The sequence below is a fragment of the Misgurnus anguillicaudatus genome, chromosome 10 (assembly GCF_027580225.2).
Source record: "Misgurnus anguillicaudatus chromosome 10, ASM2758022v2, whole genome shotgun sequence".
Lineage (NCBI taxonomy): Eukaryota > Metazoa > Chordata > Actinopteri > Cypriniformes > Cobitidae > Misgurnus > Misgurnus anguillicaudatus.
Genome location: NC_073346.2, coordinates 33,946,184 through 33,971,136, shown reverse-complemented (window position 1 = coordinate 33,971,136; position 24,953 = coordinate 33,946,184). Strand labels below are relative to the sequence as shown.

The following is a 24,953-nucleotide window of genomic DNA, read 5'->3' as shown; positions in this document are numbered from 1 at the left end:
ACAGTAATAGGAAAGGCCAGGTCAGAGATAAAAACACACAGACAAAAGCCTTTGATTTAACTACGCTCTTTAGATGATTTTTAAACAAACCTCATTGACTCCACCTCCTTTAATGAGCGAGCAGACGCCACCCATATAAGAAGCTCCTCCCCAGTTGCTATGAAATCGATTTCCCCTACAGGCAGAGATAAAACTCCCATAGAAATGTCCTTTAACTTGACCATAAAACAAATGTCTGCTTTTTTTAAACTCACGAGAATAGGTGAACGGAGTCGCTCTTTTCTTTGATAAAGTCTCTTCGGTACTTCATAAACTCTCGTAACGTCACCATGGGGTCATCATTGATGTTAAACCTGTTGTCTGCTGCCCACGTCTCCATAGCAACCAACACAATTCTAGTGTTGAGTTGTTCTTTAAAGTACTGCAGAGGTGAACAAAAGACACTTTTGTCATTCTCAAATATCTGCTAAATGGATGTTACTGTATTTTGCCATAATAATTTGCACAGAGAGATTGAGATGTTCAGGTTATTGTGACCAGACCTCTGCAGATATACAGTACTAGCACCATTTAATAGATTACCAATGTAGTATTAAGCTAAAAAAAATTCAATCTAATGTACAGTCATAAGTTTACATACCTCTTGCAAAATTTGCAAAATGTTAGTATTAACTGAAATATATAAGGGATCACATTACCTGAACAAGCTATTTCACATAACAGATGCTTGCATATAAGTCACAACACAGAATAATAACTGCATTTACAAAAATAACCCAGTTCAAATGTTTACCCTTGATTTTTATTTTCTTAACTTCAAATTCAAGGACCTTTTCAGGACTTTCCAGATCCAATACCCTCAAATTCAAGGACTAAATGTGGGAATAAATTTAAAGTAAGAGCAAGGTTACATCGAGTTACCTTTTAAGATACATTGTTACAGTTCCGTTTTGAGGGAACTCGCGCAGCGTCATTGCAGCGACGCTTTGGGGACTCCTCCAGGGGTAAGTGCGTCTGAATGTGTATATCAAACTCAACCAATAGTGAGGCTTAACGACAAAGACAGGGTGACGCGGGAGCCAGGAAGTATATCGCTATCTGAAATATTGCCAAAGGCGGCGTTACAGGGATGCAGGAAGTATGGCGAGGGAGACGCAGCGTCCCGTTCCCTTCTCGGGGAACAACAGTTACATACGTAACCCGAGACGTTTTCATGTGTCAAACACAACTATGCAAAAAAAGCATTTTGTCATGAATCAACATTCGCATACAGAAGATATAAGCATTTAAAGTGAACAGTTTAGCACCTGTTCTTAAAAAGTCTAGAATTATATTATCCTACACTACACAGGGAACAATATGGATTTTTTTCAGAAAACGTCTTACATAAACTAGATTCAAGCACTTTCAATGACCTGTATCTATGTATGTATATTTGAATCCTTGAAATCCCCCCCCAGATTCACAAACTTTCAAGGAACCATGGGAACCCTGCAATACTAAAATTTGGCACATTTTGCAAAGGGTATGTAAACCTATGAGCCAACTGTATACATGAGCATTCTTTAAACTCACCAGATCAGCCATATTTACAACAGACTTGGCATAGTTATTTGTTTGTCCGACGGAAAGGCGATGTTTCTTGTACTGAGTAAAAATAAACATGAAGTGCATGATGAAACATTTTCTGACATGAATGCATTACAACCATAACAAACTGCAATAAGATCAAAAAAGTACCAAACAAAAAATTAAACATTACAATTAATTGTCTTAATTGGTTTGTATTTAGGACACTAATTGTCAGTCAACTTACCATCAAATGATCATTTATAACCATCAGCTCAATATATTTTGTCTCATCTGCAACACTCCGTGGATTTTGCGATATCTGTGTAAGAATTTTACAACTGCATTATTTTCTTTTAGCTTAAAGGGATCCTTCACCCAAAAATGAAAATTCTGTCATAATTTTCTCATCTTCATGTTGTTCTAAATCTGTATGAATTTCTTTATTCTGATAAACACAAAAGAAGATATTTTGATAAATGATGGTTAGCACACAGCTGATTGTAACCATTCACTTCCATAGTAGCAAAAACAAATACGAGGGAATTCAATGGGTACAGTCAACTGTGTGCTTACCATCTTTTTTTTTTTATATATTTTTCATCATTTATCACAATACTTCCATAATATTTGTTGTCCTAACTATGGAAGTCAATGTGTTGAAGCATCGAAAATAAATTTTTGTCCAAAAATAACAAAAATTACAACTTTATTCAGCATTGTCTTCTCTGACGTGTTATCTGGTGCGCCCCAGCTGTTTTTTTTGTGCACCCGGGCTTTGTTTACAGTCTGAGGGAAACGCATGCTGTCAGTTTGAAAAAAAAAAGCTTTGCAAACATGTCTGAGAATAACACGTCATCCACGTAACTGCAGTCATGTGACTTTAGTCTCACGCATGCGCTTTACAACAGACGCGGAAGAGAAGACAATGCTGAATAAAGTAATTTTTGTTATTTTTGGACAAAAATGTCTTCAACACATTCAAACTGACCCACTGATGTCACATGGACTACTTTGATGGTGTTTTGTTGCCTTTCTGGACATGGACAGTGTACCGTGCGTGGATTTTCAATGAAGGGTCAAAAATCTCTCGGACTAAATCTAAAACATCTTAAACTGTGTTATAAAGATAAACGAGGTCTTACGAGTTTGGAACGACATGAGGATGAGTCAGGAATGACATTGTTTTCATTTTTGGGTGAACTATCCCTTTAAACATGAACAAAGTCAGATTTTCATGATATGTCTCCTTTAAAGGAACACGCCCACATTTGGGGAATTTAGCTTATTCATCGTATCCCCCAGAGTTAGATAAGTCCATACATACCTTTCTCATCTCTGTGCGTCTGACGCAGCCAGAGATGCTTAGCTTAGCACAAAGACTGAAAGTGAATGGCTCCAGCTAGCAAACTGCTCCCAATAAGTGACAAAATAACGCGAAAATTTTCCTATTTATGTGTTGTGGTTTGTATAGTCACACTGTGTACAAATAACAAGTTCATATGACCGAGTTACAGCACGCATGGAGATGAGAAAGGTATGTATGGACTTATCTAACTCTGGGGGATACGGTGAATAAGCAAAATTCCCAAAATGTGGGCGTGTTCCTTTAACATACATCGGTGCCATTTTTTTGTCTCAAGATGCACATGGTATCGTTTTTGTAAGGTATGTTTGTAAAAACTTCTTAAATGTCTTAATATAACTATAAGGCCTAGTCCTGGATTAATCTAAACCCTGTCTGAGAAATTTACCCAAAGGGTCCAGAACAGTTAACAGAACTTAAAATCATGTAAATCATTGAGTGTCAAAACTGAAACCCATTCTGAAAAAGAACTGGTTTTTGATTTCCAACCCACAGTGACAGCCATGTTTCATATAATCCTCATCTCACCCTCTTACTAAAGAAAGAGCTTACATATGCATAAACGCTATAATGTGTCCACAGCCCTATACTCTAACTATCTAAATATTTAATAAGAGTAAGAGAGATAGCAAATAAAGACAAATATAGAGATAAGGAAAGAAAGACAGAGCAAGACAGAGATAGCAGCACATAAAACACAGCAGGTAGTTAAAAGCCAAAACACACACTCAGCATAATGTTGAGTCATGTTTTCTATTTTTTACCTGTCTCTTTTTTCTTGTGTGGTATGCACTGAACGGTGAAGGGTTCTTGAACTGGGATTCTGCCAAAGGAGATTAAAGAAATATTAAAATGTCAGTATAGAAAGTTGAACATAAAGGGGCGGTTTCCTGGACAGGGATAAGACTAGTCCTAGACTAAAATAAATGTAAGAGCTGTCCAAACTGAAAACAACTTGCACTTACATATCTTAAAATACATCAGTGCCCTTTGTTTTGCCTCAAAATGCACATAAGTAATGTTTTAGTACTGTATGTTTCTTAAAACTAGTTATATTTCCCAATTAAACTCAGGTCTAGTCCTGGCTTAAGCTAATCCCTGTCCGGGAAACCACCCCTAAGTGTTTGCACACAAAACTACTTCTTAAAGTCTTTGCTTTATTATTTTCTCTTATTTATTTTATAAATTAAACAAGAATAAGTGTCCATCCATACCAGCAGATATGAAGTCCTCAGGGGGGTCAAAACCAGGAGACTGATAAATCATATGAACACGAACCTCCTCCTGCAGAAAGAGAAGCGGGAATAATGATTCATATCTGTGTTAAATATCCACCTACATAACGCTTCGTGTGTTTGGTGAGACATACTGCTTGGATTTCACAAGAAAGTTGGAGGGAGGGGAGAGAGTGACTAATTTTAAAATAAACGGGGAAAATGGTTCATGGGGATTTCAAGTAACACACAATATTAATCTTGCTGCTTTTGCAGCATATAGTAGGCTACATATTTATGTGCATGAGACACGCAACTGAAAATTTAACAATGCAAATAATGAATATAAAATAGTAGGCGAAAAAGCATATATTTCTTAAACTTCAAATACTAGTATGTATCAAACTTGTTTTTTTTTCCAGAACATAACCCAAACAGTAGTGGTAAACACGTGATCGCGCCCATGACGTCACCGTCCCGTCGCACCCACCCATCCCAGTCAGTTCGTGCGCTCTCCCAAAGACTCCTACTTGAACAAACCACAACAGATCCACAAACAGAAGATCGCAAGAAATGAAAAAATGACCATTACATTGCCACAAGAGTCCTGTAAAGCTCACTTTTAATCAGGTATTTGTGAGATGTGTTGTTATTGATACCGTCACGCACGTAAAAACGAAGCGCAACAGGTTGCGTTAGCCGTTAGCAGAGACTAGCATGTTAGCGCTAGTGAATAATAATCATTTTATTAATCATAACTAAAGACACGTAACTGTACCCAACTTAACTAAAACGCACTGCAACAACAGCCAGTTAACTCTTTATGTGGCAAACGTTTTTACTTTATCTTATTTTATCTGTAAAAATCGACGGTAAACTCCTGACAGAGATGCGACCGAGAGATGAAATCATCATCTGACACAGAGACATGTACATTTCATATATAGTAAACGTGGCACACAAATCAAATAAGTCATACTAAGAGCATTTCTTGTTTAATTTTGCCTCCAGGATTTCTTTGTTTTTGATCTGGACGTGATTCCAGCCATGTCTTGTCGTGACATTCACGCAACCAATGCGTTTGCCTTCATCATTGCTCTGTTGTCGGTGGGCAGTTTGATTGTGGCTACACTCATCCCGCAGTGGAGGACAACACGTCTGGTGACCTTCAACAAAAATGCCAAAAACGTAACGGTGTATGACGGCCTGTGGACCAAGTGTGTACAGAGAGATGGTTCTCAAGGTTGTTATTACTTCGATGCAGACTGGTACATTAAAGTAGACCAGCTGGACCTCAGACTACTGCAGTTCTGTTTACCTACTGGTAGGTGTTCATTAAAGGAATAGTTAACCCAAAAATGAAAATTAGCCCATCATTTACAAACGGCCTTAATGCCATCCTAGGTATGTATGACTTCCTTTCTGAAGCTAAACACATATAGGGGTGGTTTCCTGGACAGGGATTATCTAAAGCCAGGACTAGGCCTTAATTTAATTAGGAAATATAACTAGTTTTAACAAACATACCTTACTAAAACATTACTTGTGTTGAATTTGAGGCAAAACAAAGGGCACTGATGTATTTTAAAATATGTCAGTCCGCCAATTGCACCAAAGAATGAGAAATATTAAATATTTTATGCACCTTGATGGCATGCACCGGTAAGTGTAATCGTCAAAAAAAAAATATATATATATATATATATATATATATATATATATATATATAATTTCTAGTTATTTCTAAATGTAAATTTTAATGCGTTTTTGTAATATTTGTCCTGACATATGCTTAAAACAGCTCTGTTTTCTAAATAATCTTTGACAAATGATAAATGACAAATGAAATAAAAGTGTATGTAAAATAATTATATTACACTAAACTAGATGATTATATTTTATTCCACATTTTTTATGAATATATTTATATTTTAAAAAATACTAGTTATACCAATTGACACAGATCGGTTGCACCACATTGACATTTTTGCAATTATCCCCCAAATATTCTTTCAAAATAAAATAAAACCAGAAGTTCTAAACTTCCTCAAAAAAGAGAATGTATGCAAGTAATCTGCAAATTTATTTTGAAATTTTAACCCTTTTACATTTAAATGAACTGTATGGACACAAAATAATTAACGTCACGTCATTGACCCTTATATAAAGTAATATTGGGGCGTTTTCCCAGACAGGGATTAGCCTAGTCCTAGAATAAAATAAATGGAAGAGCTTTCCAAACTGAAAACAACTTGCACCGACATATCTTAAAATACATCAGTGACCTTTGTTTTGCCTCAAAATGCACACAAGTAATGTTTTTTAGTAGGGCATGTTTGTTCAAACTAGTTATATTTCTTAATTAAACTAAGGCCTAGTCCTGGCTTAAGCCAATCTTTGTACGGGAAACCACCCCATTGAATAATATCCTGGCTCTTCCTAGCCTTGTAATAGCAGCCGCATGTTTGAAGCCCATCCATCATTGAAGGAATCCATACAACCCTGGTTGGTTAATATGTGTCTTTTGAAGCGAATCAATGTTTATGAGAAAAATGTTTTAGCTAGTGTTGGGAGAAACAAAGCTTTTCAAAGCTTTGAATCAATTGAACAAATTGCTTCGCAAATTGATTAAGTTTTTCGAAGCGTTCAAAACACCACACACGCTGCTAAACACCTGCTGGTCAAAATAGTGTAAACGCAACAAAATATGTCCAAACGTTTTACCCTTTTTACAAATTAATAGCAATATTTTTCTAAAAATATGTTTTTAAGAAAAATTATTTATTAAACTAAATTAAATTAATAGGGCAAACAGATCATTAAAGGTGCAGTGTGTACTTTTTAAAAGAATCTCTTCACAGAAATGCAAAATAATATACAAAACTATATTGTCAAGGGTGTATAAAGACCTTTAATAATGAACCGTTATGTTTTTATTACCTTAGAATGACACGTTTTATTTATGTTTTATTTTGTGCAGCCATGTTTCTACAGATCCCTTAACGGACAATTTTTTTTTTTATTAAGTTGTCTCCAACAATGACATGTTTACTACCGTACAAGCTACTGTAGCTTCTAGGAATGTAACGATTCAATCACGATTCAATCGCGGTCCTCATTAAAAATGCCTGTCTGAAATCGATTCTGAATCGCAAGGCTGCGATTCTTTGTTTTATGCACAGCTTGTGCCTGTATTACGGCATTTGGTCAGTAGGAATTCCTTATCAATCTAAAATCATTATAAGTCGGAGTCGTTTATTACGTGCATTTAAAAAAGCAACACTCGTTAAACAAAATGATTCAAAACATTCTTTATTATCATGAAAATACCTGAAACAATTTGAAGAACAGCGTATAAATATTCATGTGTAGACATTTCCTGGAATAGCGTTTGTAATGCTACTTCTTGTGTGGCACAAAGGGAGTTTCTGCACGGGAGCGCCCTCTGGCGTTCGGATGTGCCGGGATTTCACCGTAATTCATTCAAATTCATTCATTGAGAAAACGCGCATTTGCACGATGAATCGTTGCACCCCTAGTAGCTTCTCTATGCGTTTCAAAAGTGAAGGTTGATCAGTGAACTGAGCCATTTGTTGCAATTCGCGAACTTCACCACTAGGTTCCGCTAAAATGTACACACTGCACCTTTAAAACTTACTCCCCTTTTAATTATGCACATGTTTGTCATTGAATAAACAAAAAGTAGACAAAATTGTAGTGTTATTAGTCAGAAGAATGAATGTTTTTAGAACTTATAGCATAAACAAACTGACCCGAGTTCACTTAACCATATTAGACCCTGGTCATTTGTGATCAACTCCCCCTAGTGGTGAAAATCATTGGATTTTCAAAAGATTTCGAAACAGTTGTGACCTATGATCTAAAATGGCAGAACACCAGCTCCACGTCAGTACGTAAGACGATAGTTGGTTCTTAAGAGTCCAGCTGACTGTCATATGCGTCATGACAAAACACACAGTCACGAGACACGCGAGAACCAATGATCATCTTAAGTACCGACGTGGAGCCGGTGTGCCACCATCATATACACCTAGGAGTAAATTATGGGCCAATTTTCGGGTGAACTATTCATTTAAGGCTTCAGGTTGTGCATGGTAACATCATTAGTTCCTCCTCCCCTTAATGTGTGTTATTTCAGTACACGCAGTTTTCAATTTAAGGGGATGTTGATCTTTTCTTTTCACAGGTTTATTCTTTGCAAGCTTGGCTATTCTGCTTTGTCTCACTGGTATGTGTAAGACCGCATGCTGCTCCAAGACTCCCGAAGACATCAAGAACAGCCGCTGCCTGGTAAACAGTTCGGGCTGCCATCTAGTGGCTGCGATGCTTCTTTTTCTAGGCGGGTCCATCGCCATGCCACCCTCCGTCTGGTTCTTGTTTCACACAAAAGACCTTAATCAGCGCTACGATAATCTGTTTGCGGTGGAGTTCGCGGTCTATGTGGCCATCGGCGGTGCTGGTGGGCTGGTGTTAGCCGCTCTTCTGATGTTCATGTGGTATTGCATGTGTAAGAAACTGCCTTCACCTTTTTGGCTGCCTCTTCCAGAGGTACCTGCAATGACCAACAGCCTTTCAGCGATGCCCCTTATGACCAATGGCTTGCCCACTCCTGTGACTTATGTACCACAGAACTACCCTCCTGCCGTCATGGACGCCCCCTCTTTTGTCAATGCACAGGGTTACCCTCAACCTGGAGGGCCACTGCCACCTCATGTTTATATGCCACAGATGTCAGGGCCTGATGGCTACGGATCAGAAGTTGGAGGTTATAGCTATGCTCCCTCTCAAAGTTACGCCCCCTCTCAAAGTTACGCCCCTTCACAGAGCTACGCCCCCTCTCAGAGCTACGCCCCCTCACAGAGATACGCTGGGCACCGATATTCCACACGCTCCAATATGTCAGGTATCGAGATTGACATCCCCGTCCTTACAGAGTAACGCTGAATAGAAACACAGTTACGTTGTCTGAAGTTTTCACTGACGTTTCACTCGAAGAGGTCAAACTGGCATTGCGTGTAATTCTGGAAGTTAGAAATTACAAACTAGCTGTCAGACTTTGGATATGAAGGAAATAAAAGTGTGAACTTTATTTAGTTAATGTAGCACATGCCTTTTTGTCGTAGCACTGAAAATGGTCAAAAATAGTTTTAGAAAGTCATGTGCCTTACTCTGTATTTGCTCTTAAACATCGATGGTAACACACTAATCTTATTTTGATGTTAAACACTGTACTACCCTTTATGTTTAGTCTACTGATCTACATCTGACTACTTAAAAGAAAAGACACTAACATCGATTGCTTACACATGTCTGTCTCTTGTCAATTGCCAATCATGTCATGAAGTTTCATAGTTGCCTTTTGCAGTATCTTAAGGGAAATACGTGTGTTGCTTTGTTGTTGTAATATCTAATGTTTTTCTTCCAATGTTGTTACAGAATATGAATTTTCGTACATACTAATGTTTTTTTATTATAAAAAAATGCCTATCCATTTATTTGTATGTTTTGTTGTTGGTTTTATTTGAAGTTCAATGAATGTACTTCAAATGAAAGTTTACCATTACAGTTTTACTATTTTTATATTTCTAATCTTATGTCAATATGTATTTTAACAATTAAGAAACACTTTAATAACATAATCTGTATTTAATTTTGGTCAAGCCTTTATTTTAAAGGGTTTGGGCATTTCAAGTTTTATCAAAATGAATTTGGTTATATATTGGACTCATATATGTTGTGGATTTTTTATGCCTTTATTCAAAAGTTTAACCACTGAAAGTCGATCTACAAAAAATAACTAGACTGAGACACATTTGAGATTAAGGAAAAACACTAATGTCTTAAATGAATAGTCTATCTTACTGTATGTTGACAAGAAATTGTTGTACTTGGCTTAGATTCCTTTTGCCTTTCAACAAAGCTGTCCTTAATTCAAATGCATGTTTGTATTGGATGTATTAGACTAAGGTCTACTAATCTTTTGATAAAAGTGCTGTTTATTAAATTAAATGTTACGTTGACATATTCATTGCGCTGTCACTTGATGTCTGAATTGTTTATAACACAGTCGCTCATCCCCAAAATCTATAGTTAGCTGCTATAAATATCCAAAGTCAAATATTGCCGGCAATGTATATCATTACAATTGATCACCACCAGTCCCATTTAAATTATGATGCCGCCTGATATCTGCTTATGTTGAGAAAAACGTAGCCAATTTTTGGAAAAGTAAATAACTACTCTACATGAATTATTATTAAATCTTATAATATAGTATTTAAAATATAGTATTTTAAAATATAGACTTAATATATATTGCGGCAGTTTCCCAGACAGGGATTAGACTAGTCCTAGACTAAAATAAATGTAAGCGCTGTCCCAACTTAAAACAACTTGCACTGACATATCTTAAAATACATCAGTGCCCTTTGTTTTGTCTGAAAATTAATGTTTTTAGTAAGGCATGTTTGTTAAAACTAGTTAGATTTCCTAATTAAACTAAGGCCTAGTCCTGGTTTAAGCTAATCCCTGTCCGGGAAACCACCCCATTATTTTTTGCTACTGGATTACTTAAGTCTGCACAGCGACCAATCGCTTCAATTTTAATTACATTTTTTAAAAATGTTTAATTTCCATAGCATTTTATAATGTACACTCTAAAAAATTTGCTGTAATTTTGCAGCTGGTTGCCAGTAACTTACTGTAGAAGATAAAGTCAAAAAATGTTTCATGTTCATTTAACTTTGAACAAAATGTTGCCAGTAAATAACATAAATGTAAAATCTACAGTAAGTTACTGGCAGCTAGTTGCCAGTAATACCCATTAATACTGTAATTTCTACAGACATTTTTTACAGTGTAGTATTTAAAGGGCACCTATTGTCAGATTCACGATTTTTCATTTTTTTTGGTGTGGAAGTGTGTGTTGTGTTAACAATACGCAAAAAATACATATCCCAAAGTAAACGATGACGCAAGTTATCGTCTCCAACGTAAATCTCTTTTCTTGGATTACAACAAACACACAGATTGTAGGCAACGGTTTACTTCCTGGGATTGGTGATGTAGACCATAGATATGTATAATAAAGGCTAGATGTGTTACGGCGGAGTCTCTAACGTCATCACCTGGCGGCCATCTTACCCTTAGCATTGCGTTTAATGGAGCTTTTTAAAGGACCATAACTTGCTCAATTTTCTACCCATTTTTAAACGGTTTGGTTTCTTACAAACGTTATTAACGTGGCTAAAATTCTGGATGCTTTAACATGATTCAAGAAAATTATTTATTAAGTATGCAGTGTCATAGGTACATCTCTGACGTTTATAACAAACCAAACCGTTTGAAAATTGGTAGACAATTGAGCAAGTTATGGTCATTTAAAAGTACATGCTCCATTAAACGCAATGCTACGAGTGAGCGAGCTTCCTGTGGTAAGATGGCCGCCAAATGCAGACGTTCCACTCAATTGGCCAGCAGCGCGGGCGAGACATATAGCCTTTATTATACATATCTATGATGTAGACAACATCGACAGTATCATAATTCCTCCCGCTTCGGACTCACAGCCTGTAAGTTAACTCCTGTCATTGCATTGTGACCGAATCTTTCAAACATTGTAAGGAGCGTCACATTTCCGGCTGACGTCAAAGGTATTTAGGCCAATCACAACGTACAGATTAGCTGGCCAATCAGGGACAACGTGCTTTTCAAATCAATGAGTTTTGTACAAAATCAGTGCGTTTTAGGAAGAGAGTGAAATCTGGAGCTACAAAAATGTACAGTATGTGGAAAATTGTACGCAAACACATTGTATTATACCAAATACACAAAATAACGTTTTTAGATATGAAATAGGTGCTCTTTAATATATAGTATATTTTCTATATAGTATCAGCTATGTCTGGCTCTCTCTCAAAGGTTTTTTTCTCCCAAGGACTTTTATCCCTAAAGGGTTATTCTCCTAGGAGTTTAAACAATTAAACATTTATATAAAATGAAATTGAATTGACTTAATATGAAATAAGACTACTAAACGTTGTCTCTGACACGCATTTGCATGCTTGCACTCAAGGTCAAAATGAAATAATATATACCATTATATAAGAAAGCCAGGGGAGAGAGACCTTTCTATACATATACACCCTTTCACCTCTCTCATATACACACAGATGAGAGGGGGCATTTGTCGTAGGAGGATTAGTCGTATAACGCAGATGGTCCATCAGATGCACTGGCCTAAAATAAGATGGGGTTTTCTGTATGAAGGCAGGGGAGGGTGTGTGTGGGTTCTCTTGGGGCCTAGATCATGAATAGAAAGCAGGCTGGGGGGTGGCACACTTTTTTTGTGGAAAGTGTGTTAAGGATGTTGGGGGGTGGGGTGCCTGCCGTATTCTGGAGACGATCGTCCACCCCCAACATCATCAGCCTGAATCTCCGCCAAGCTCAGAATGAAGAAAAAATGAGATACAGATAGAAATAGATGTCGCTCTCATCCAAAAACCTTTTACAACAAACACACCTTGCCTGTTTATATTGGAATAGATAGGGTCATTTTGGACTAGCGCATATAAGGTGAGATGCAAATACCCTGAATGAAGCGGGAACTTCGAGTGAGAGATGCTACCAAGGCCAAAGAGGGACACGCTTTCATGTCCCCTGCTGCAATACAGGGTTGATGACAGATGCATGTGCCATATGGTAATCAGGACGATACTGTCCCTCTGGTTTGTGACTGCGTCTAAATGAATCAGATCAGAGGACTTCCCTGTCGCTAAGGTCACTTAAACGCACAAGGTCATGACATTAAATAGTTGTATTAAACCCATTAACACAGAGAGCAAGACACAACAACCAGAGATTAAAAAGCCAAGGCATCTCTCAAGATATTAATTTCTTTCTAATGTAAAATGTTTAGACAGAAAAAAGGCAGAGAGGGGATAAAAAGTGATTCAGACATATTACAAAAGCAGCACACAAATGATGTCAGAGTTGAGATAAAGGAGTCACATGAACCGTAATCAGTGCTGGACGTCACCCAATACAGTAAGTCTTACTGTATAGACACAGTCAGCACTGATCGTATACGTCTAGTGTCTTTATCTCGGTCAGCAAACAAAAGGTGTGTCTATGTGGTGAATACAATTGCTTCACACTTGCCCTTTAAAATTATTTGGTGAATTTCATACCATTGTATTTAAATAACTTTGGATGTTAAAAAATATGTTCTCAAACGTAGAAGTACGACTCAAAAACAAAGATGATGAACAAAACAAAAAGCTAATAAATGTGACCCTGGACTATAAAAGCAGTCACAAGTAGCACTTGTATAGTAATAGTCAACAATACATTGTAGGGGTCAAAATTATCCATTTTTGGTAACACTTTACTTGAAGGGGTGTTTATAAGACTTAAATGACACATTCATAATCATGACATGACATGTGTTATGAACATGAAGGAGATTTTATGCACGTTCATGACAACTGTCATTAAGTGTCATTCGCTTAATTACGTCTTTTTTAATGCAAAGATGACATTGTTTGAGATGTCTTTGTTATGACAACTTGACATTACCAAGACAACATAACAAACTTCTTTTTTACCAGTGATACAAATTAAATTTGTCATTAAAATGTCATTAAGTGTTAATACTTTGTCATTCATATTTTTCTTGACCTCAACTACAGTGGTACAAATATAATTTGTCATTTAAATGTCATTAAGGGCTCTATCTTACACCCGGCGCAATGCAGCACAATGCGCGACGCAAGTGTCTTTCGCTAGTTTCCACTCTCATTTTCACGTTTAGCGCCGCGTTGTTTAAATAGCAAATGCATTTTTTGATGATATTGGATAGCCATACATTTAAAGCAATAACAAGCCTGCCTTTTTACTTCCATGACTAAAAGAAAATGGGTTTTAAAAGTTTTAATAAAAAAATAATTTCAATACAAGTGAAAAATAACACAATTATTTAACATTAATCTTAAACTGGGGATCTTCTTCCTCCGCTTAGTTTTTCAGTTTACAAAGTCCGTCATCTAAATAGGGATTAGATATAGCGCCAGCGCAACTTGCTTTTAAAGGGGATGAGAGCTGTGACTCTCATTGGTTTAATGCACGTTACGCCCAAAATACTCCCATTACAATAGGACCAACCCTATTCGACCATGCGCTCGGCGCACAAACCATTTTTCCCGTCGTTAAATCAGCAAAAGTGGATTCGGTCCCGCCCATTTAGACGTTGCGCTGTGCCCTTTAGACAATGCGCTTAGATCGTTAAAATAGGGCCCTAAGTGTTAATACTCTGTCAAATAGTTTTATAACAACATCATGAATATTCTTCAGTTCAAAATGTTTTTTAGTATCCTCCATGTGTTTAACAAATAAAATCAATCATTCAATAATAATAACAATAAAAATAATAATAATACAAATTTATAAAATTATATTTTATTGCATTTATAGACCGATTCACCTTAAATTAAATGAAAACAGTCCAATAATGGGTAACAGTACATTAATGGGTAAAGGTAAGCAGCGTTTAGTCCATATCGTCCATAAAGTTAATTACATTAAATTAAATGAAATTGATTAAATGTTTTGTTTTTTCTTCTATGTCAGAAAATTTCAGAACCCTCAGTGTGAGAAAGAAAAAGTTCTGTTATTTATCAGTTTTTTATGTATTGTGCACATACATAAAGTTAAGTATAATATTTTGACGTGTCTGTTGGATTTTGTTAAGGTATTTAAAATAATTTGACAGTATTAACACTTAATGACATTTAAATGACAGTTTAATGTAATGTTAACCGATAAAGCTAGGTAGTTTCTAAGTTTGATAATTATTCTGCTATGTCATGTTTATGACAGATTTATAACAAGTTATGATGTATTGGTTTATGCCAAGTTGTCATAACAAAGGCAATTCAAACAATGTCATCTTTGCATTAAAAATGACATAATTGAACAAACGAGACTTAATGACCGTTGTCATAAATGTGCATAAAATCTCCTATATGCTCATGACACATTATGAAGGTGTCACGTCAGTCTTATGAGTTACCCAACTTTTAAAAAGTCAAAAATCATTAGGATATTAAATAAAGATCAAGATATTTTGCCATTCCTACCCTAAATATATATATAAAAATATTATTAGTAATATGTGTTGCTAAGGACTTAATTTGGAAAACTTTAAAAGGTGATTTTCTCAGTATTTGGATTTTTATGCATCCATAGATTCCAGATTTTCACATGGTTGTATCTCAACCAAATATTGGAAAAAACTTAATTTAAAAAAATTGACCCTTGTGACAGGTTTTGTGGTCCAGGGTCACAAATAAAAGCAAACTAACTGAATGATAAACTCTTATAAACCTTCAGAAGCACTGAACAGGTTTCATTCTTTTATAAAGTTTACGTTCTTTAACCCATCTATAGCATCAGATCATGAAATCATAGAGCTATAAGCGCTGGTCTAAATAACAATTCACTTTAGTACTTCATTTGCACATTGCTCTATCAATTGTTTAATGAATCAAATCAATGTTCGGCTGCTACGAAATTATATTTTCCTCTCTTAGACCTTAGTGAGCGACACGGCTTTAGCTCATCTTTCATCTATACAGCCATTAGCAGCTAATAGCCGAGCTTCTGTAGAGTCAGGTGTCTCTATTGACTGCATGAGATGGGTTTATTGGTCAACATATGACCCGCCTATCCAGTATAGAAATGTCAGCTGATTCGATAACTACTTTTATGTTATGTCTAATAACCAACATAACAGCAGACATTATACATCGGCAGACAACACTGATTATAATGTATAGTAGAAACAATGAATAACCATCGGTAAGCATAGAAACATAGTTTGAACTGCAGAAAAAAACCCAGCTGGTTCAGATGAATTAAAACAAAATTACAATTACTGAATAAATTTAGTATACTTACACTCTTGTTATTCTCTCCTCCTGGTTCAATCATGTATGTATGATTCCCATCAAAGAACATTCCACTAGAAAAAAAGAGAGACAGGTTTGAGAGTTTCTTCAGTAACAAATGAATGCTTATACAGAAAATGTTTCACACTCTCCAGAAAGGTAAAGCAAAGTCAGGTCTTCTGGGTTTTTTATAACACTATAGCAAAAACTGCTGTCTAGATGTTTTACTGGTGGCTGTCCAAATGCACTGCATTCTCACACTACATAACAAAATAATACTTAAGCTATAATGAAGCATTACGTCTATAAGTAGATAGTGTGTTTGTGTGTCCAGACTTCTCCTTTAGCCCTGAGACATAAGATCGTTCTCTGGTCTGATGGAGTTCGATCAATCGGTCAGACCTGCAGACGGCGCAGACATGCTTAAGGTGACCTTTGAAAGCTTTATGTCAATGAGAAGGACGATTTACATACACATCCTGCTTCAATAACACCAATCACATAAACGAATGAAATAAACAGTGTTGACGACTTGCAGTGCAGGTATTTACTCACTGGGATATATTAAATGTAGAAGTCACATTTTGAGTATGGTTTCCATACATGACAAACATCACACTTTCACTTAAAGGGTACTGCCCCAGTGACAGCTTGAAGCCATTTTTGACAATATTTTTCTTACAGATTTAACAAAGATTTACAGACTAGACATCTTTATTAATTATAGTGGGAGCAATTTCGTTTTCAACACGTCATAATGCTGCGCTCATATCCGGTGTAAAAAAATAAATAAGCCAATACATCCCTAATAGCTTTAGGTCAGTGACCTTTAAAAGAAAAATATCTCTCAATCGATTATGGTTTTTAAAACTGTCTATAGTGGACTGTCATCACTAGACCATGACACTTAGTCTGATGCTAAACATGACATTAAAGTAAACTGCACCATAAATTCTCTCTCTCTCTCTCTCTTTCACACACACACACACACACACACACACACACACACACACACACACACACACACACACACACACACACACACACACACACACACACACACACACACACACACACACACACACACACACACACACACACACACACACACACACACACACACACACACACACACACACACACACACACACAAAATGTAATTGTGCCCACACTGTCTACATAAATTCAGTAAATTTGATTAACTATAGAAATTATGCAAAACCACAAAATATGTATGGTCCATTTGCTGTACTGGAGCAGATGCAGCAGACCTCCATGATCTGACATACTTTACTATGGACAATATGCACTATTCTACACACCGAAACACTTTGAAATCCTCTGGATATCCTCTGGGTATAATGCTCATCTCCATCATTCAATCATCATTCATGAAATATGCTATAATAATTAATAGAAAATGTACACAAATATTTGAAGTTTGGTTCCAAAACGTGATAAATGCTATTTTTTTATTTTATTAAGGGCTCTATCTTACACCCGGCGCAATGCAGCGCAATGCGCAACGGAAATGTCTTTCGCTAGTTTCCACCCTAATTTTCACATTTAGCGCCACATTGTTTAAATAGCAAATGCATTTGCGCCCAATTTTGTGCCCATGGGCGTTCTGGTCTGAAAACAAGGTGTGTTCAGGCGCATTGTTGGCGCATTGCTATTTTGAGGCAACTAAAATAGACTACGCCATTGACCAACAAAAACCTGCTCTAAAGACTAAAGTCAATGGCGCAATGTTGTTTTTGTTATTTAAAGAGCGCATTAGTAATATGTGCCTATAAACGGGACGACAATGCGGGTTTGCTTATCACAAAGTACATGAATGCGCAGCAGCACAAAAATGCTTTTAAATATGAAAGATTAAAGGAATGAATGTAAAAGATTATTATTGAATCTCTTGGACATAAATGAGGACTTATTATGAGACGTTAGAAGGCGCAAAGAGCTGCTTCACCTGCAGCCTGGTAAGTAAATAAATGCTTTGCTTTAAACAAATGTATCTGTTTTTAAATGTTTTTAAATGCTACCTCACGGATTTATTATATGATGACTCTGTACCTGCGGATTTGGTGAGATGAGAAACATTTTTAAGTAATGCTTAAAAAAACTCTTTGCTAAAAAAACTCTTTGCTAAAAAAACGCTGTCCAAAGTGCTGAAACGCGCATAGAGCCGTTTGTAAATTCTTTATCTCCTGTTTGTAACAAATAAAGTATTTTTATAGTACAAACCTTATCTTACATACTTGTAAATTATTTTTTGATGATTTTGGATAGCCATACTTTTAAAGCAATTAAAAGCCTGCTTTTTTACTTCCATGACTAAAAGAAAACGGGGTTTAAAGGTTTTAATAAAAAAAATAACCATTTCAATACAAGTGAAAAACAACACAATTATTTAACATTAATCTTAAACTGGCGATCTTCTTCCTCCGCTTAGTTTTTCAGTTTACAAAGTCCGTCATCTAAATAGGGATTAGACATAGCCAGCGCAACTTGCTTTTAAAGGGGATGAGAGCTGAGACTCATTGGTTTACTGCACGTTACGCCCAAAATACTCCCATTACAATAGGACCAACCCTTTTCGACCATGCGCTCGGCGCACAAAGCATTTTTCCCGTCGTTAAATTAGCAAAAGTGGATTCGGACACGCCCATTTACACGTTGCGCTGTGCGCTTTAGACAATGCGCTTAGATCGTTAAAATAGGGCCCAAAATCAGTATTGTATCTGGTCAGTATTAAAAAGTAGATTCTGTCATCTTTTCTCCCTTTTTTCCCAAAGCGCGATAAACGCCAGTCGCAGAATGCAGAATGCAGAATGCAATAAATCCGCTTATCCAATCACAGCGCAGAGCGCACCATTCCACGCATTGTAAACAACAATGGTGGTGCGTTAAATACACACAGAATCTTAGTTTTCCTCATCTACTTTGAACTTTGTGATCAACAAACAAACAAAAACAAAATAATACTTTGATGGCATTGATAAATCTGTGATGGTTTTCTGTGGCTGGGAAGAAACATAAACTACTCAGGCACTCGGGCGAAGGAAAAATGTTGGCTCTTGCTTGTTCTCACACGACTGCATCAAGCTTCTGTCATACTTTTATTTTTTATTTTATTTTATGCGAAGTCAACGAAAATCGAGCAGGACCAAAACATTTTACAACTGATCGCTGTCAAAAAAGTTCAACGACGACATCCCAAGGATGACAGCAGCAATGACAGTGTTCCTAATATGACAAAGTAAGTGTTTTGATTAATGCCGTTAATGTTTATTTTTTTATTAGTGTATACCACTAGTCAACTAAATGAATATAACATGGCAAAGATGAATGCACATTTATATATTGATTCAATAGATTTATAGCATTTAAAAAAAACTTGTCATGTTTTTTTTTTAAATATGGCGTTTATCGCGTTGTGGAACAAGCTCTCCAAATATTTGTGTACATTTTCTATTAATGCATTTTGCCAAAAAAATAATCAATTTTATAATTATTTTTAAATCTTTTTTTATGTTTTATAACCTAAAGATGCTATGTGAAAGATTGTAACAGAAAATAATGGTTTTCATCTTGTCACTTTCTTGGTATAGAAAACACATTTTTACCGAAATAAGTCAAAATGGATTTATTGTGTTTTGGAACCAAACTCTTCATTTATTTTTTTATAAAAATTAGTGGTGGGCAAAGATTAAACTTGATTAATTGCATACAAAATATAAGTATATATGAAGAGTTTCGTTGCAAAACGAGATAACCACCGTTTTTTTATTGTTCAGAAATCGCGTTTTTTGGTTGTGCATTCCAATTAATTTCAATGCAACCGCAGTTGGTTTGTTTTGATTTAAAACCTTCATAACTTAAAAAATACAGCTAAGCAGCACCATAAAACAAAATAATAACATGATAACATAATAATAAACATGTTTTGACAAAAATGTTAAAAAATGGATTTATCTCGTTTTGCAACGAAACTCTTCATATAAGTATATATCTGAAATGTATATACATTTATTATGCAAAAACACACTTTTATTTTGTATGTGATTAATTGTCTGCTTGTGAATGGTAATACTTGCAAAAGTGGCAACTGTTTAGTATACAATAATGGCACATTAAAGAGCACTGAAAAAAGGGTAAGTGGTTGCAATCAATTTATTTAGGCTACATTAAAACAAAACCTTTTTGTTTTGTTTTGTTTGTCTAATTTTTATATTTAAATGTAGCTTAAATAAATTGATTGTGAGTAAATTGAATGAATAATTTTTTTCAGTGAGGGTGAATGAACTACTGTAGTCATGAGTAAAAATGAGAATCTCGGGGCTCTATTTCTGAGCTAGATCTGACCTGACTATCGTTGTGTTCACATACAAAAAGAGACAGAGAGAGAGAGAGATGGATCTGACCTGACTCCTTCTTCAACTAAAAATAAAGACACAAGAAACTGAGCTATCCCAGAGGGCCATGCAGAGAGGCTATGTGTAAGGCTCTCTATAGAGACAGACTCAATTCTCCTCAGGCAGACGGCCAATCACTTTCCCAGTGACAAGTAATTTTTTATGTTGAAAGTGAAAATGGCAAACAGAACATAGTACAACAACATGTAGCAGTATTTTAGATTGTAATAAGTGGGCTGGGCTACCCAGTGGTGTAGTGCAGGGTATACGCAGGTATATGGAGTATACCCACCTCTTTATTTGATGGCATGGGGTATACCCACTTCTACTGGGGGCATACATTAAGAGTATACCCACTTCTACTGGGGGCATAAACTAAGAGTATACCCACTTCTCCAGACACCACTACACCACTGGGGCTACCAAACAAATTGATAACACTCGCAACAATGTTTCATCTTTTATCTATTTAGGATATAATTTAAATATCAGTACCAAAATACCAGTAAACTCACATAGTGGAAGTCTCCTCTATACTGTCGTGCAGTAAGGCCGGTGTTGTGTTTGTAAACAATGGCAAGTTATGATTTTACATCCAAACATACTTGGTCCATATTTTTTCATTTTTGTGCAAAATAGTGAAAGACGTGCAGTTGCTCTTAATTAAACAACATCGTATTACGGTAGGGACACACCAAACAGATGCCAACAAAGTAGCATATAAGGTCAGCTCAAATTGCTCGCGTGCTTGGCTGCGTCTGGGTTCAAAGTTGCCCTGGCACACCAAACAGCGCATGGGTGATTCTCACGAAACCATTGAAACACCACGGCACTAATGATTTTAGCTTTAAAATGTGTAATATAGTAACATTAAAAAGCATCAGAATTAACACAATACTGTGTTCTACCTTGCACAATGTGTGATTTCAACATAAGAATTTATAATTGTAAATTTTATCTCATTTTCTGCTGAAATTCTCATTACCGCAATGTGTCCGGCTGTGTTTGAACATGCGTTATGTTGTAATTTAATCAAATTAACACAAAATATAAAAATAAAAAAAATTGATGTTTTGCTAGACTACTTTAGATGACAGAAAAAATATTTACTGAATATTCATGTATAATAATAATGAAGAAAAATTAGGAAAATGATGTGTCCATGCCTGATGTTCTCATCCTCCGCAACACTTTTTGAGAACAGTTTAAGCACACATACAGAATTTTAATAAAGTTTGATTTTGAGTGACCAAGCACATGGACCAGTTACTTCAAGATGGCTACCAGGTAAGATCATTTTTTACAGTTAATTTGAAATATTGTCTTCTTGTCAGAATGCTTACACCACATTTTGATTATCATTACCACAACAGATGCTTATTAAATGTTAATTTAATTAATAGAAGCATAATACTTTGATTTTAAATGCATGTGCAGAATCTCCAAATTATTTTCTTTCAGGTTTGTCATGTCATTTTAAAAATATGTCAGTGTTGATGTTTTCTGACTGTTGCGGTAATGAGATTTTTTAGGACTAATTTTTTAAATTATGTTAAAAAAGTGTTAAATGATAAGTAAAAGTTTTTAAATTAATGTTCCCATTTACTCCAGACTTTGTTTTTCAATGTCTGGTGGGAAAAAAAGTAAATTGAAGCAATTTTTACATTTTCATGCTTGACATTTTTAAAACCAAGTTTTCGTGAGAATCACCCGCATGATGCAACTCAATTACCAGTTGCACGCAAATCTCGCTTACCACAGACATATTTCTGATATATCTTTGATGTTTTATGAGCCATATCTTTAAAATATATACACGATTATATTTGAACGAGAAATTCAAAAAATGAAATGAGCGCTCTGTGCGATTGCTTGCTTTATCACTTGTGTTTTTCTTCTCGTGCACTGGTTGGCGTTGCCGAACAGCCAATCGAAAAGATCTGACTCCCATACACCGATTCCACATGGTGAACGGCCCCCAAAAAAGGCGACGGTGACTTTTTTTAGCAGCCGGTTAAGAGATGTAGTTCATAACTTTAGGTGTGTTCGACTTTAATTAGCATGTGGAAAGAAACTTTCGTAAACAAAGTGAGGGAGTAAACACGTCATCTGTGTCCGAATGTTATGATTGGCCTGAAGCAGTCAGCGCGTTCTTATGTTGTTCATGCTCATACCACTAATTCCTATTCTCTGTTTTCTATTCACAGCATTGTACACTGCAAAAAATCCTTGTTGCACTTAAGTTTAATCAACCTGAAATTACAATTAATTTTAATTTCTTAGTGAGGCGTTAAATTGTATAAATAAAGTTGAAATAACTTAAGCTAATTTGACTTCATTTTTATAATTTATAGCAACTTCTCACTACACTGTAAAAAGTAAAAGTTGGATCAACTTAAAAATACTTCAATTGGTAAAATGTTTTTTCAACTAAAATTTTCTCACTTTAAGTGAAAATTTTAAGTTGAAAATGCTGTGTAAGAAGTTTTTTCACCTTAAATTTTTCACTTAAAGGTGCTGTAGAATGTAAAACTGTATTTATCTAGGCATAGATGAATAATAAGAGTTCATGTACATAGTAATGACATATCGTGAGCCTCAAACGCAAAAGACTGCTGGAAAGCAGGCCAATGTCAACATAACACCAACTGTGATGTAACAGTCGAGATGTTCCCCCCTCAACAAGTGAGCTACTAGAATGAGCCTCAGAAAAAAAATAGATCATTTTATTCAAAGGACAAATCCTAGGGTGTAAATAGACATGTTAAAACGTTTCTGGATAATTTTTGCACTTAATAAAGTTGCATACCTTTTATGCTGGGCGATAATTTGATAACCATATACATTTCCCAATGAAACGCTTGCGACAGTTCGTTAAGTGAACGAATACGCAATGTGCATAATGTTGCGCAAGCACTTCCGGATGCGGCATGCGCTCTTGGTTTACAATCACAGTGTCAATTATACGTGAAGGAGTGGAAGATGAGGCAAATGATTCATTTATTAGTAAGTATATTGAAACTTAAAGGAGTCTGTCTTGGGTCTTAAAGTGACAGTAGCCTGCTGCTTTCTGTGTCAGAAATGTGTTGATTTCATAACAAATATATTTACATTTAATACAGATGCCTGAACATTAAAACAAGATTTTAGTATTTGTATTTGTCATGTTCTGAATTAAAGGTATTTTAAAACCATTATTAACTGTCTGGTTTTTACAATTTTCATTCAAGAGCAAAAATCTGCCTTTATTTGACAGGAACAAAGATTTGTTATTTATCATGATAATTATTGCTATCGACTGATATGGAAAACATTTTCTTAATCCTTTTTTTGGCCATATCGCCCAGCCCTACTTTTATGTAAATATCAAAGAACAATTTAATAATTATTTCAATGCATTCTTTGGCACCTTTAAAGTGAGAAAATGTAAGTTTATAAAACTTTTTACAGTGTAGTCAAGAAAGTTGAAATGAATTGTAATTTCAAGTTGATTAAACTTAAATAATTAAGTGCAACAAAGAAAGTGTACCCATACCGGTAGATTACTGTTAATCTTTCAACTTCTCTTACTGGTAAATCTTGCCAATGTTGATTTACTGATATTTTTTAAAAAGTCCTGTTTACACATGATCTCCTATCGGTAAAGTCTTTGTGTGTACAGGCATCTACAGATACACACACAGCCCAATGAGCATAAGTGTGTGAGATGAGAGGAGGATAATAGCATGCTCCAATTATACAGCTATAATTGCTAAATGGGATAATCACTGCTTTGGCCTGCCACTGTGGCATGCTAACATGTGTTTATTTATGAATGCGTCTTAGAAAGAGACAAGTGGTGCGTGTGTGCGTGTGTGTGCGTACGTCACATTTCTATGGGCATCGGTAAGTAAACAGTGTGCAATCCAAACTGAAGTATGCTACACAGGCAAAGCTACTGTAACTAAACACACAGGGACTTACTGTAACCCATGGCAGGTTGAAAGCGCCACATACGACTTCGGTATATCACGTACTTTCCCATGGTAATAACAATGTTCTCCACCCTGCAAGAAGAAACAAACACAAGTATTAAACACATAATTATATACAACAAGAACAACAACACATGCATTGCTAACATACACCTTTGTTTAAAGTATAAAGGTGCAGCAAAATACAATTGTCACTCTATTTCTTATTCTGTTTTCTTGGCTACTCCAGCAAAAATTACTACATCATATCATGATATAAAATTACTTTTGTTGTTCTGTAAGATTTTGGCCGAATAGCATTGAATATTTAAATTGTGTGTGTGCAGGCCCGGCTGCAGGATGAAATGACTGAGGGGGCATGTGAAATTGTTGAGGGGGCTTAACTTTATACCATCAATGATACACTGAGATCTCGCTTTGAAAAGACATTTTTAAATGCAGCGGTCCAT

At 35.8% G+C, this 24,953-nt stretch overlaps 2 protein-coding genes across 2 annotated transcripts in view; one reads left to right on the top strand and one right to left on the bottom strand.

The window, feature by feature from the left end:
• adam22 (ADAM metallopeptidase domain 22) overlaps positions 1 to 24,953 on the bottom strand; it is an 80,853-nt gene that overhangs the window by 31,955 nt on the left and 23,945 nt on the right. Inside the window, exons 5-12 of the mRNA XM_055211070.2 lie at positions 24,494 to 24,576; positions 16,126 to 16,189; positions 4,150 to 4,219; positions 3,700 to 3,758; positions 1,817 to 1,891; positions 1,576 to 1,647; positions 255 to 421; positions 91 to 175 (exon numbers count right to left, since the gene is read on the bottom strand). Of these exons, the coding sequence (XP_055067045.2) occupies positions 91 to 175; positions 255 to 421; positions 1,576 to 1,647; positions 1,817 to 1,891; positions 3,700 to 3,758; positions 4,150 to 4,219; positions 16,126 to 16,189; positions 24,494 to 24,576 (675 nt within the window). The remainder of the gene's footprint in view (positions 1 to 90; positions 176 to 254; positions 422 to 1,575; positions 1,648 to 1,816; positions 1,892 to 3,699; positions 3,759 to 4,149; positions 4,220 to 16,125; positions 16,190 to 24,493; positions 24,577 to 24,953) is intronic.
• On the top strand, positions 4,614 to 10,198 carry cldn12 (claudin 12). The gene is made up of 3 exons (XM_055211071.2): positions 4,614 to 4,779; positions 5,161 to 5,473; positions 8,357 to 10,198. Exons 2-3 carry the CDS (start codon positions 5,197 to 5,199, stop codon positions 9,106 to 9,108), a joined length of 1,029 nt encoding a protein of 342 aa, XP_055067046.1. The 5' UTR covers positions 4,614 to 4,779; positions 5,161 to 5,196; the 3' UTR covers positions 9,109 to 10,198.